Source organism: Arachis ipaensis, chromosome B08 (genome assembly GCF_000816755.2).
Source record: "Arachis ipaensis cultivar K30076 chromosome B08, Araip1.1, whole genome shotgun sequence".
NCBI lineage: Eukaryota > Viridiplantae > Streptophyta > Magnoliopsida > Fabales > Fabaceae > Arachis > Arachis ipaensis.
Genome location: NC_029792.2, coordinates 45,314,385 through 45,327,195, shown reverse-complemented (window position 1 = coordinate 45,327,195; position 12,811 = coordinate 45,314,385). Strand labels below are relative to the sequence as shown.

Here is a 12,811-nt window from a genome sequence, read left to right as displayed (position 1 = left end):
CCGATTAGCATGGTGGGGTGTGTGTATAAGGTAATCTCAAAGATGATGGTTAGGAGAATGAGAGCAATTATGCCAGGGTTAGTAGGCGAGACGCAGAGTGCATTTGTCAAGGGCAGGAAGATTCATGATGGGGCCCTTATCGCGTGTGAAACGATTTAGTGGATCAAAATAAGGAAGAAGGAAGCAACAATAATAAAGTTAGACTTCCATAAAGCATATGATAGAGTCAAGTAGAGTTTTGTAGACCTTGTGTTGTAGAAGATGGGTTTTGGACGGAAATGGAGGGAATGAGTTATGGAGTGTGTCAGTACGTGCTCTATGTCAGTATTGATAAACGGCTCGCCGTCAAAGCCATTCAAGATGGAATAGGGACTGCAACAGGGTGATCCTCTGTCTCCATTTCTATTTGTACTTATTGTCGATGTCCTGCATAGGATGATTGGAGAGGCTGTTAGAAACGGACGCATATCGCCGTTGTTGGTTGTAAGAACCGAAGTTTTTCTATAAAACCGTTTTAATAAAAATAATAATTTTAAGTTCCCGAGATAGATTCAAAATTTAGAAGTTTTAATTTGAAAATATAAAAGTGAAATTTGATTTCAATGAATTTTTCTAAGTTGGAAAATGTATCTTTTGTGATAGGTTTTTGTAAAAATGCGTACTGGCGCTTAAGCTGGCAGTACCGGCTTTAGTCTGTTCAGTACCGTGTATGTTGGAAAAATAAGATTTGGAAAATTGATTTGGTGTTTTGAAAGAACAAAAATAATTTAGAATTAAAAACCGGGCACTAGTTTTAAAGGTTTTAGCCCAAAGTGGGCCAAACGTACTAAAAACCCTAACGGGGTGGACTAGGCCCAAACTGGGCCCAAGGCCCAACATATATATACATGTTTAATGAGCTTTCAGCTCATTTTTCACCTCCAAGAGAGAGAGGCGCAGTTTAAGAGAGAAGGGAGAAGAAAGGGGGGTAACACTATTTATCACCACCTTTCGGGAGCCATATCTTGAGCTACGAAGCTCTAATTGACGAGCCGTTTACAGCCACACGAAACTCTTATCGAGCTCTTCATTTTTATCTAAGAAAATCTGGTGACCTCTAGTAGTGGATAATTGTCGGATTTCGCTCCAATCACCGTTGGATAAGCTTGTCTTGGGAGTTGGTGGTGGCTTTTGATTTGGCTTTGGTGGTTTGGAGCTTGGTGGAAGCTTGTTGGAATCAAGTTTAGTGTTTGAGCATATTGAGAATCGGCCAAGATATGATTTCGGTTTTCTTTATGTAATATGTAATGTTTCGTGAACCTTAGGCTAGTTGACCTTAAGATAAGATTGGATGTTTGGGTGTATATTTAATTGTATGTGATTTTGATGTTTGAAGATAAGTTGTATGGTAGGGATGATGATATAGAGTTGTAGAATGTGGAATATATAAATTTTGATGTTGATTGTTGGTGATTAATGACTATGAATATTAATTATGAGTGTTGTGATTTATTATTGTTTATGAGGATTGTGGGAAAGTGAATGTTGATAATAATTGCTAATGTTGAGATAAATTGTGGAGGAGTATGAATATTAATGTTGATGACAAATGGGTGAAGGATGTGAGCTTTATGAGAATAATGTGAGAAATAAACTTTTTGATGAATTTAGGTAATGTTAGATATTGCTTGGTGATGATAATTGAAACTGATGAGGATTTGTAGTGGTTGTTGATGTTGTTATTGATTGACGATGATTATGAATGTTTATGATGATTTTGGATGTTGATGATTAAGGGTTTTGATGGTGTTGAATGGTGTAATTGGGATATTATGGATGGTTGAGTGACAAACCCCAATTTGACGGTTTGTTTTGCCTTGAATTTAGAACATTTTGATAACCTTTTGTCACATTTAGCCTAAGAATTAGCATGGTTTTGTTATCTCTTCCATGATTGTGCTTAAGTGTAAAAAGCATACTTTTTAAGCCTTATTTTGGTGAATTCTAGTTTCTCTTTGATTCCATAAGATGCCTTGATGTGTTTGCTAGTAATTCCAGGGTTGAAATAGGCTAGGCATGGATCAAAGGAAGCAAGGAAGGAAGCATACAAGTGGAGAGAAGCATAAAAAGTCAAAGAAGCAAAGTCAGCCATGCACGCGCACGCGCACAAGGCGCTCGCGCGCACATTGCAGAATCGACCAGGGACGCGCACGCGTACCATGCGCGCACGCGCCGATGTTGGCACATGACCTCATTAATGCAACACGTGCCTGGCGATTTGAGAGGGTTTCTGAACCCATTTTTGGCGCCAAATTGCTAAGGGAAAGGAATAAAAGGATGAAGGATTAAGGAGAATGCATCATTCATCACTTTCATACTTTTAGATACTTTTCATACTTTAGAAGTTGGAGATAATTAGTTTAGTTTTAGCTTTGTAGTTAGTTTCTAGAGAGAGAAGCTCTCTCTTCTCTCTAGGATTAGGATTAGGTTTAGGTTAATCTCTCTTCTTAGATCTAGGTTTAACTCATGCTTTGATTCATTTTTCATTCACCAATTCCTAATCTTCTCCTCTTCCTCTTTCTAGATGTGTGCTTTAATAATTGTAATTCTTCATTTTGTTTTGGATATATTGTTGTTCCTTGGTTTTCTTTCAATAATGCAATTTGAGGTAATTCATGATAATTGTGATTTCCTTGATTGTTGTTGTTAATTCTTTACATTCAATTGTAGTTAGAATTCATTCTTGTTGTGATTGACTATACTTTTCTTTTGTGCCTTCCAAGTGTTTGATGAAATGCTTGGTTGGATTTTAGTATAGATTTTGTTCCTCTTGGCCTAGGTAGAGTAATTAGTGACACTTGAGTTATCTAGTACCTTTGTTGATTGATAATTGGAGAGATTGCTAATTGGTTTGGAGTGCACTAAGGCTAGTCTTTCCTTGGGAGTTGGCTAAGACTTGTGGCTCAAGTCAATTCATCCACTTGACTTTCCTTTAATTAGTAAGGGTTAACTAAGTGGTAGCAATGAACAATTCTCATCACAATTGAGAAGGATAACTAGGATAGGACTTCTAGTTCTCACACCTTACCAAGAGCCTTTTATAGTTGTTAGTTTATTTTCATTGCCATTTACTTTTCATGCTTCTTATCCAAAACCCCAAAATAACTCATAACCAATAACAAGGGACTTTATTGCAATTCCTAGGGAGAACGACCTGAGGTTTGAATACTTCGGTTTATAAATTTTAGGGGTTTGTTTTAGTGACAAACAACTTTTTGTATGAAAGGATTAGTGATTGGTTTAGAAACTATACTTGCAACGAGACTTCATTTGTGAAATTCTAAACCGTCAAAAATCCAATCATCATTGAGTTGGGAGAAGAATGGTATGGACTTTTATGTTGTTTTGGTATTGTCTGGGTTGTGATTAGTTTGGTTTTGTATTGAGAGTTTTGGTGAAATTGAGGTTTTGAGACTTTTGTAAAAACATATTTTTGGTGAACTTTGACGGATCATAACTTGAGCCTCAGTTTTCAAATTTATTGAAATTTTCTTTAAATTAAAGTTCATTGAAAAATCTTTAAATGGATATAAAGTTTGTAGGAAATGAATTTTTGTAGAGGAAGTTATGTTCATGCAAAATTGTATCAAAATCTGAATTCTGTGCATGCTGCAGAATTTGTGATTTTTGGTTTGTGTGCGCACGCACACCCCTGTGAGTTTTTGAACCTATGCACACGCATAGCCTTGTGCGCATGCACACTCAGGGGAAGGCTTGTTGTTGAGAGCGCTAGCACGACCGGTGTGCACACACAACCAATGAAGTTTTGAATCCTGTGCGCACGCACACATTGGAAGGTGCACTCTGTTGAGGGCCTTCGCACGTCTTGTGCGGATGAACAGAGTTTGAAAATTTTACTCCTTGTGCGTACGCACACCTCTATGCGTATGCACACATTTGAAAGCTTTCCTGGAGCTTGGTGGAAGCTTGTTGGAATCAAGTTTGGTGTTTGAGCATATTGAAAATTGGCCAAGGTATGGTTTCGGTTTCCTTTATGTAATATGTAATGTTTCGTGAACCTTAGGCTAGTTGACCTTAAGATAGGATTGGATGTTTGGGTGTATGTTTAATTGTATGTGATTTTGATGTTTGAAGATAAGTTGTATGGTAGGGATGATGGTATAGAGTTGTGGAATGTGGAATATATAAATTTTGATGTTGATTTGTTGGTGATTAATGACTATGAAGATTAATGATGAATGTTGTGATTTATAATTGTTTATGAGGATTGTGGGAAAGTGAATGTTGATAATGATTGCTAATGTTGAGATAAATTGTGGAGGAGTATGAATATTAATGTTGATGACAAATGGGTGAATGATGTCAGTTTTATGAGAATAATGTGAGAAATAAATTTTTTGATGAATTTGGGTGATGTTAGATATTTCTTGGTGATGATTATTGAAACTGATGAGGATTTGTAGTGGTTGTTGATGTTGTTGTTGATTGACGATGATTATGAATGTTTATGATGATTTTGGATATTGATGATTAAGGGTTTTAATGGTGTTGAATGGTGTAATTGGGATATTATGGATGGTTGAGTTGGGAGAAGAATGGTATGAACTTTTATGTTGTTTTGGTATTGTCTGGGTTGTGATTAGTTTGGTTTTATATTGAGAGTTTTGGTGAAATTGAGGTTTTGAGACTTTTGGTAGAAACAGATTTTTGGTGAACTTTGACGGATCATAATTTGAGCCTCAGTTTTCAAAATTTATTGAAATTTTCTTTAAATTAAAGTTCATTGAAAAATCTTTAAATGGATATAAAGTTTGAAGTAAATGGATTTTTGTAGAGGAAGTTATGATCATTCAAAGTTTGGTGTCAAAATCTGAATTCTGTGCACGCACGCACACCCCTGTGAGTTTTTGAACCTATGCGCACGCACAGCCTTGTGCGCACGCACACTCAGGGGAAGACTTGCTGTTGAGAGCGCTAGCACGACCTGTGCGCACACACAACGAACGAAGTTTTCCAACTTGTGCGCACGCACACGTTGGAAGGTGCACTCTGTTGAGGGCGTTCGCACGTCTTGTGCGGATGAACAGAGTTTGAAAATTTTACTCTTTGTGCGTACGCACACCTCTATGCATATGCACACATTTGAAAACTTTCCTGGGCGTGCGCGCGCACACCTCTGTGCGTACGCACATGCCCTATTTTTCAACTAAAATCTTGTTTTTAACTGTTTAACCTTCCCAACAAGCTTGTAAACTTCTGTGGCACCTATTTAAGATGTTTTGGCTTGCTTTTGGATGTTAAACAAAGAGAAGGTCTTGGAATTATTTGGATATTACTTTGAAAAGTTAGAGAGCGGAGGTTTAGGTTTCTAGTGTACTGAGGATGAGTTCGGTTGAGAGAGAAGGAAGAGTAGTGAACTTGGTGATTTACTGAAAACAAATTGAGAAACTGATGAACTAACGAGTTCGGAATGGAATTAAGAACTGATGATGGTTATTATGAGCTTGATGGATGTTGAAGGAAAGTGTGCTAAACACTATATCCTTAGAATGTTGAGAATTGAGAATTGAAAGTGATTTGAGATGAGAGATGGTGATGCTTTGAGGTCGATGGACTTGTTGGATGTGGATAGGATGCCAGGCACTATATCCTTGGAATGATAGTGTGCCAGGCACTATATCCTTGGAGTGATTTATGATGAAATAGATGTTGTTGTTGTTTTCCTTCTCTGCCGCAAGAGTGTGACAAGCACTATATCTTCGGAATGAGCATGCAAGTGTGCCAGGCAGTATATCCTCGGAACAAAAGCATGCCAGGCGCTATATCCTCGGACGTGGCAGAAAGGCGACATCTGGAAGGATGTGTCGGGTTGGCATTCATAGACCGACAAGTGATATCACGAGCCAATAGGACAGGCATTCATCATGTGCATCTACTATGTGTTTTGTTTGCTTTGCCTAATTGCATCTCTTGTCTAAATGAATAATACGCTTATTTGCTAGTTATTTTACTTGTTGTACATGTATATTACGTGTGATTTACTTGCTTGTATTACTTGTGATTGTCTGGTGTTGAGGAGGTAGGTAGGCGGTGGCGATGGGATCGCACGGAGGTTAGGTTGGTGAAGGTTGTGGGATACAGTGATGTGATTAGTATTAGTTAGAATTCCCCGAAGTTTAGATAACCCGGTTTATATTTTAAGTTTTTTATTTATTTAATTTATTCTAAGTTTGAATATTCGTATTTGATGTGAAGTTCTAGGATTGCCTTCGGCGTCCCGGAGCCTTACATCTTACATATTGGACACTGTTACCATACTGAAAACCTCCGGTTCTCATTCGATACTTTGTTGTTGCTTTTCAGATGCAGGTTGCAACCCACCTCGGTGAGTTGCTTTGATGGTAACAGAGCGGAGGATCCTGGATATGTTTTTGGAGTCTTTTTAATTATGTGTTTATTCTTCTCACTTTTGTATTTACTTCTGCCTAGAAGCTTACTTGGAGAGAAAATCTTGTATAAGTTGTTTTTAACTTTCAGATTTCTGTATGATCTGTATATAACTAGCCGACTTAAACTCCGCAGACCGAAACTAGATTCTTATACTTTGATATTTTGTTATATTATATCTTTTTCTTATGCGTTAAGTTAGTAACTTGTTTATATATTTAAATAAATATTTTGAATTTGAATCCCATTTTATTTATGCAGTAACTTATTCGTTAATCATCAATTTTTGAACGATATTTAAATTTGCGGTAAATTAATATTTAATCTTTTAGATTAAGAGATATTATAAAAAATAAAAAAAAAGTGCTTAATTAAAAAAAATTCTTAACATATGCTCTAACGGAACCGCAATTTTACATTAAAATAAAGAATGGTAAATATTATATATCAACACAATAAATCAAAGTTTTGGAGAAAAAATATTGATAAAAAAAATCTTTTTTTTTTTTGTTTTCCGTGTTATATATATACACACTGTTTTATGATAAATAAGGAGTACAGTAGAGTGATATTTTTGAAAGACAACTGATGAGGGATTAATCTAATAATGTACGTAGGATTGTAGGAAAGCCGTCTACGCTATGTGCTCTAACAAGAACCATAAAATTATCAAAGTTTAGTAATAAAAAGATGTACATGTTTTTTGCTAATAAAATCAATTTGAGTTTCAACAATCAGCCACGTTGTGAGCTCTATTCTCAAGTTTTGTACGTGATATTATTATATGGAATCTTCTTTGTCCAAATGCCATTGTGTGGCCAAATTCAATTGCCAATAACAACTACCCAAATGCCATTCGCTAATATCAAATATTCGTATAAATAGTTGGACCGAACCAATTGATTCAACAAGATTAACTAAAAACCGATTCAATGCAAAATTCAATTTACAGCGAACAGATCAGAAAAAGGGCCAAAAATCAGTAAATTGGTCCTGACTTTTACTAGAGAATCAGTTAAAAAGTAGTAATTTTAAAAAAAATTATATAAATTTATTTATTTTATTATATTTGATTTAATCTTGATTAAATTCCCATAACACTTTTAATTTTATTAATTTAATGACCAATATGGTCCTCAAAAACTTCATAAAAATCAAACATCATTTTCAGGAATAAAAGCACAGCTCAACTTCTTACTATAATTATAAATAGGAGTTTGAATAAAATTGATTTTGCAAACTTGATTTTGATGAAAAATAGGTTTGTGTTAAAGTGATTTATGTTTGGCAATCTTTGCATCAAAATGAATTATAGTAAAATAAATATTGTTTGGATATAAATAATAGAAAAAAAGAGTTCATGTAAAAAAAAATAATAAGAATTCCATAAATAATATAATAACATGCATAAAGGATAAAGTTGGTAAAAGATAAATAAAGATGGAGTATTGTGGCTAAAAGTCCGTTGGTAAAAAGCAGAAGCTCAAAATTGTAACTTCCTGTAAACGTGATTTTGAAAGTAAAATCACTTCTGCGTTCATGGATCAAAAGTTTGCCAAACTGAACATTGAAACTTTTAAGAAGGCTAAACATGCTTCTCTTTTGTAACGCATTTGCCAAACACACCCTTATTATATGTGCTATCCAAGTATCCATCTTAACTTCTTTAAAAAAAGGAAGCAAATCAAGATTTTTTTTGTAACTAGAAAAGAAGATATTAATATAATAATATAATTGTGGGAGAATTAATTTTACGAAAACGTTTCATGTTTTTTTTGTCATGTCTCTTTAGAGTTTAGACTAGCATTGACATGAATTGACAACATGCTTTCTTGCATTCGATGATTAGTCTGCACTCTAAAGCACTTATTAATGATATTGATACATACTTCTTCCCTTACTGAAAATTAGAGATATTAATTACCAGGACTATTTGGGTGTGTTATCGTGTGCACTCTACTATGTATGTCACTAAAACATGATGTTTCATGCTTATATGCAATTGGAGTTTGCTTATATGCTTATATCCACGGGTCGAACTAGAATTTAAAACCCAAATTTAGCAAACTTGAGAGTGCCCCGTCAAATTTGTAGATTTTGGCAGGACAACCTGCCATGCCAAGATTTTTTTATAAATATAAAAGNCACTGGCCATTAACCCGCCATAAAAGCGAGACAGAATTACATTTTAAGTCCGCTTATTTTAGCAGGGTGAATCGATCTGTCACTTTTTTAGATGGACCTTGGCCTGCTCAACTCGCTTTGCCACCCTACAGTAGTGACCATGTGATAGTAGTAAGGTTTCAAACATAAATATGTACACACATCAATATTAAGTAAGACAATGACCACTTTCTATAAATTATTTGGTCAAAACTAGTAAACAGTAAATGAGAATGCAGAGTAATAACCAAAGGGTGGTAAAACGGATCGAACTCGTCGGGTTAAACCGCAAAGAAAAAAATGGGTAGGAACGAAATTTTTAATCCGTTAAATTTTAAAAATCCGCCAAAACGCACCACCAAACTCGCGGACTAAGGCGGGGCGGGGTGGCTGCCATCTTGTTTTTTTAAGGGTTTTTTTTTTGCAAATTTATAAATGGTATAAATAGTAACTTGAATAAAAAATTGTTTTCCTTCCTACAAACAACAGCCACAGCCGGCCCTAACCCTTCCCTGATCCTTCAGCAGCTCATCGTCGTCGGTCTCCCCGTCGCCGGTCCCTGTCTCATCTCGTCGATCCTCACCAAATCGAAGTCCCGGCGGCGTTGTCTCGTCTTGCCTCTACTGTTCCCTATGCTCCTCTTTCCTCCTTTGTCTCTTGGACCTCGGCGGTTCTGTGTCCCGCAGATTCTCGGCGGCGCTCCTCTCTCCTCCTCTGGCTCTCGGTGACTGTGATTGAGTAAGTGAAGATTGTTCTGTTCTTTTGTTTTTTCTTAAGTAAGGAACTGTGATTACATTTTACCTATAATTTGTTTTTGTTATGGCTCTATCATATATTCATGTATGTGGTTGTGGACAGCTTCTTTCATGCTTTTAAAATTTTTCGTGGAGTCATAGTACATCTACCTAAGTTCGTCGCACTGAAACAGATTAAAAATCTACCATCATGTGGAATTGAGATGATAAATTTTAATAAGAGCACTTGATTAAAATTTAAGTTAACTGTTGATAATTTCATGATTAAAATGATAGTCATGGTCAGTAATTAAGAATTTCGGTAGGACAATGCCATTAATTAACATGTTCGGCTTGAAATTCTAAATTAGTTGCAATTTTAGCTCTTGATGAATAAATTGGAACAAGACATAGACAACTCTCTTTTTCCTATTTTTAAAACGCTAACTAATATAGGCATAGCTAATTAGCTATAGGTAGCTAGACGTTTCAATACATTCTTTGTGTGCTAGTTGATATGCATTCTTTGATTTTGAATGGGTACTAAGGAAGGTATTTTGGAGGCTCTGATCAGTGCTAAAATAAATTATTCAATGTACATGTTGTGTTAGTTCCAAGAGTATATGACTGGTAGAGTGGTAGGAGGATATCAATTTACTTTAGTTTTAATTTGTTGGATGCTTGGTGTATGTGTTCTGATGCAACATTATCGAAGATTATTATTGATGGTTCAGTTATGATGCTTAACTTCTTTCATGCTTTTGAAATTTTACTGTTTTAATATTTTTTTTATTGATTTATTACTTATTTAGATATTGTTATATATTTGTGTTATTTAAGTTGAGTTGTTGATTTTGCTATAGATAACTCTGTCTCTATGAAAGTTGATGGTGGGAATGTAACACAATCCTAAAAATAAAGATCTGAAACTGCAGAAGATTTAAAAAAAAAAAAGACAAAAGCAACAACATCTGATATGTGGAGATATTTTACAAAATAATCGTTATTATGTTAAATTTAATTTGATCATAAAAAAATTTGTTAAAAAATAGGAAAAGTCTAGGGGACCAACAATTTTATTGAATTTTGGCCAGCATGTAACCAGCAGAGAAAGGTGAGCCATTGGATGAAATCTCACAACAATCTCACACCATTAAATCATCATTGATGGCTATTTGATGGCTACTAATCACAAATGTTGCTGGCTCCCTAACATTGTTCTAAAAAATATTTCAAAAAAAAAGAGGCGGGCCGGCTGCTTTGCCACCCATACGTAATAATTTACAATTGAGTTGCAAGATTGAAGTAATATGTTTTAAAGAAGACTAAAATACTATTTCACTGACACTTTATTTTATTATTTTTAATATTTTTTCCCTTATTCAATTTTTCTTTTTTTTCTATTTTTTTATTTCAAAAAGCTATGAAGCGAACATTTGGCTGAATAAGCCCTTGCTTTCTATATAACCAAGCAAATATGTGTATCATTATTATTGTTTTTTTTTTTTTAATAAGGAACTAACCAAATGTTCAACTTATATATAACTAAATCTCAATTACAATTACAAATTATGTCACTACCAACATGATTATTAAACTAACTCCAGTTTCAAATTTTTCTAGTCAAACTCTAAAATGTTCAAGAGCAGTGGTTCCATCAAGACCTTTGGCATTATAGTATGCTGCATACTCTTCCATCGTAGTTTTTCTGTATTTTGCAGGATTGTCTTCGGATAACAATTCTTTTATAGGACCATAAAGCTTTGATGATGATCTCATACCTGAGCAGAAAAAGCTTGCAACAGATATTCTTGGACCAATGAGATTTGCCAGTACTCTATGTTCAACACTCTTAAATATATCATTTGTTATAAGCTGCACTTTAAGAAAAAGAATAAAATTGTAGAATTAGCAACTTTGGATAAGCTCATTTTAATTTACAAAATTTGCTTAAGAACAAGTTCTCTAGGGTGAAAATTCTTATGAAATTTTTATAATTACTAACTTCCTAATCAGATTTTCCAGTGTACAAAAGTTTTTAATAAAATCTTTGTTTTCATCCAAAATTAAATAAACTTAATACATTATAGGATCTTAGTTGAAACTTTTTTTACATTAATTGCATGGTGTTTTAACATAATATATTATACTTTTAAATTTAGTATGGAAATTCAGCAAGAGCAGTTATTGGTAGCCATTCTAAATTAATGTATATGATTAGTATGCAGTTAACCTATCAATTTTTTTCTTTCTTAAGTTTAATAGTGAAAATACTCCCTAAAAAATAAAGTATGCATTATTTTAGTTCTTCAAAGATCAATGCCTCAAATTGGTTTCGGATGATACTACTGTGAATTAAATTGGTCCTATAATCAATAAGATGTTGACATATGATATAATCATTTTGTGATACCTCAATATCTAATTAGTAAAGGGATTAATTTGATTTATCACGGTATCTTTTAAGGATTAATTTGATCTGTTTGATCTTTCGAGTATTAAATTGATGAATACACAAGAATCATTTAACTATTAACCCTTTTCTTCTCAACAACAAAGCTTTTGTTATCAATGAAACTATAGACATAAAAAATATTAGTAATAGTTTTTAAAAGAGAATAAGAAAACTTGCCTGCAGAAGATCACCAATATTGATCACTAGAGCCCCTGGTACCGGCGGTATATCGATCCACTTATCCTCATGAAGGACTTGAAGGCCGCCAATATGGTCTTGGAGAAGCACCGTGATAAAGTCGTTATCAGAATGCTTGGTGGTTCCCAAAGTTAGTTCAGGTTCAGGACATGCAGGGTAGTAATGACAAAGCAAAATACGTCCATAAGTGCAACCTATGTCTCTTAAATAGTTTGAATGCAAACCAAGAGCTTCTGATAGTAATTCAAAGAGTGCAATCCCAAATTTCATAATATTAGTCCCATATTCAAGAAGGATATCCCTACAAGAAGATTCAAATTAGTATTACCAAGTAAATATATGTTCTCTGGTAGAAAATACAGGGTTTAAATTTGTGTCTTTGTTCATTGTGTAACGTAACTATATTTGCAATGAATTTTATAACTTTTTGTTTAACTTTCTTCTATTAAATTTGATCCATAATTCATGTATATTTGGATTAGTTGAAGTGTTAGTTGATATAACTTGTATTCAAGCTTTTTTATTAGGAAAAGTATAGGTAGATAATAAAAATACTAAACAATGTGAATACTGGATATATCGGATGTTCATTTCACTAGGTGTACGGATGGTTATTCTAATATTAAGATTTAGGTAGGTAATTTGGAGGTGGTGTGTTTTGATTTGATTGGTAGTTGTTCATGTTGTTCAAGAAAGTTATTGGTTACTTAGCATAACCCTTTTTATTAATATTCTATTCTTTTTCTATTCTTTTTTAAAATTTATTATCAAAATATCATTTTTTAAATTAATTATTTAATTGTTTTTATTAAAG

General features: G+C 34.1%; 1 protein-coding gene across 1 annotated transcript in view; it reads right to left on the bottom strand.

The window, feature by feature from the left end:
• LOC107612748 (1-aminocyclopropane-1-carboxylate oxidase homolog 1) overlaps window positions 10,209-12,811 on the bottom strand; it is a 4,240-nt gene continuing 1,637 nt past the window's right edge. Inside the window, exons 2-3 of the mRNA XM_016314471.2 lie at window positions 11,977-12,298; window positions 10,209-11,219 (exon numbers count right to left, since the gene is read on the bottom strand). Of these exons, the coding sequence (XP_016169957.1) occupies window positions 10,968-11,219; window positions 11,977-12,298 (574 nt within the window). The 3' untranslated portion in view covers window positions 10,209-10,967. The remainder of the gene's footprint in view (window positions 11,220-11,976; window positions 12,299-12,811) is intronic.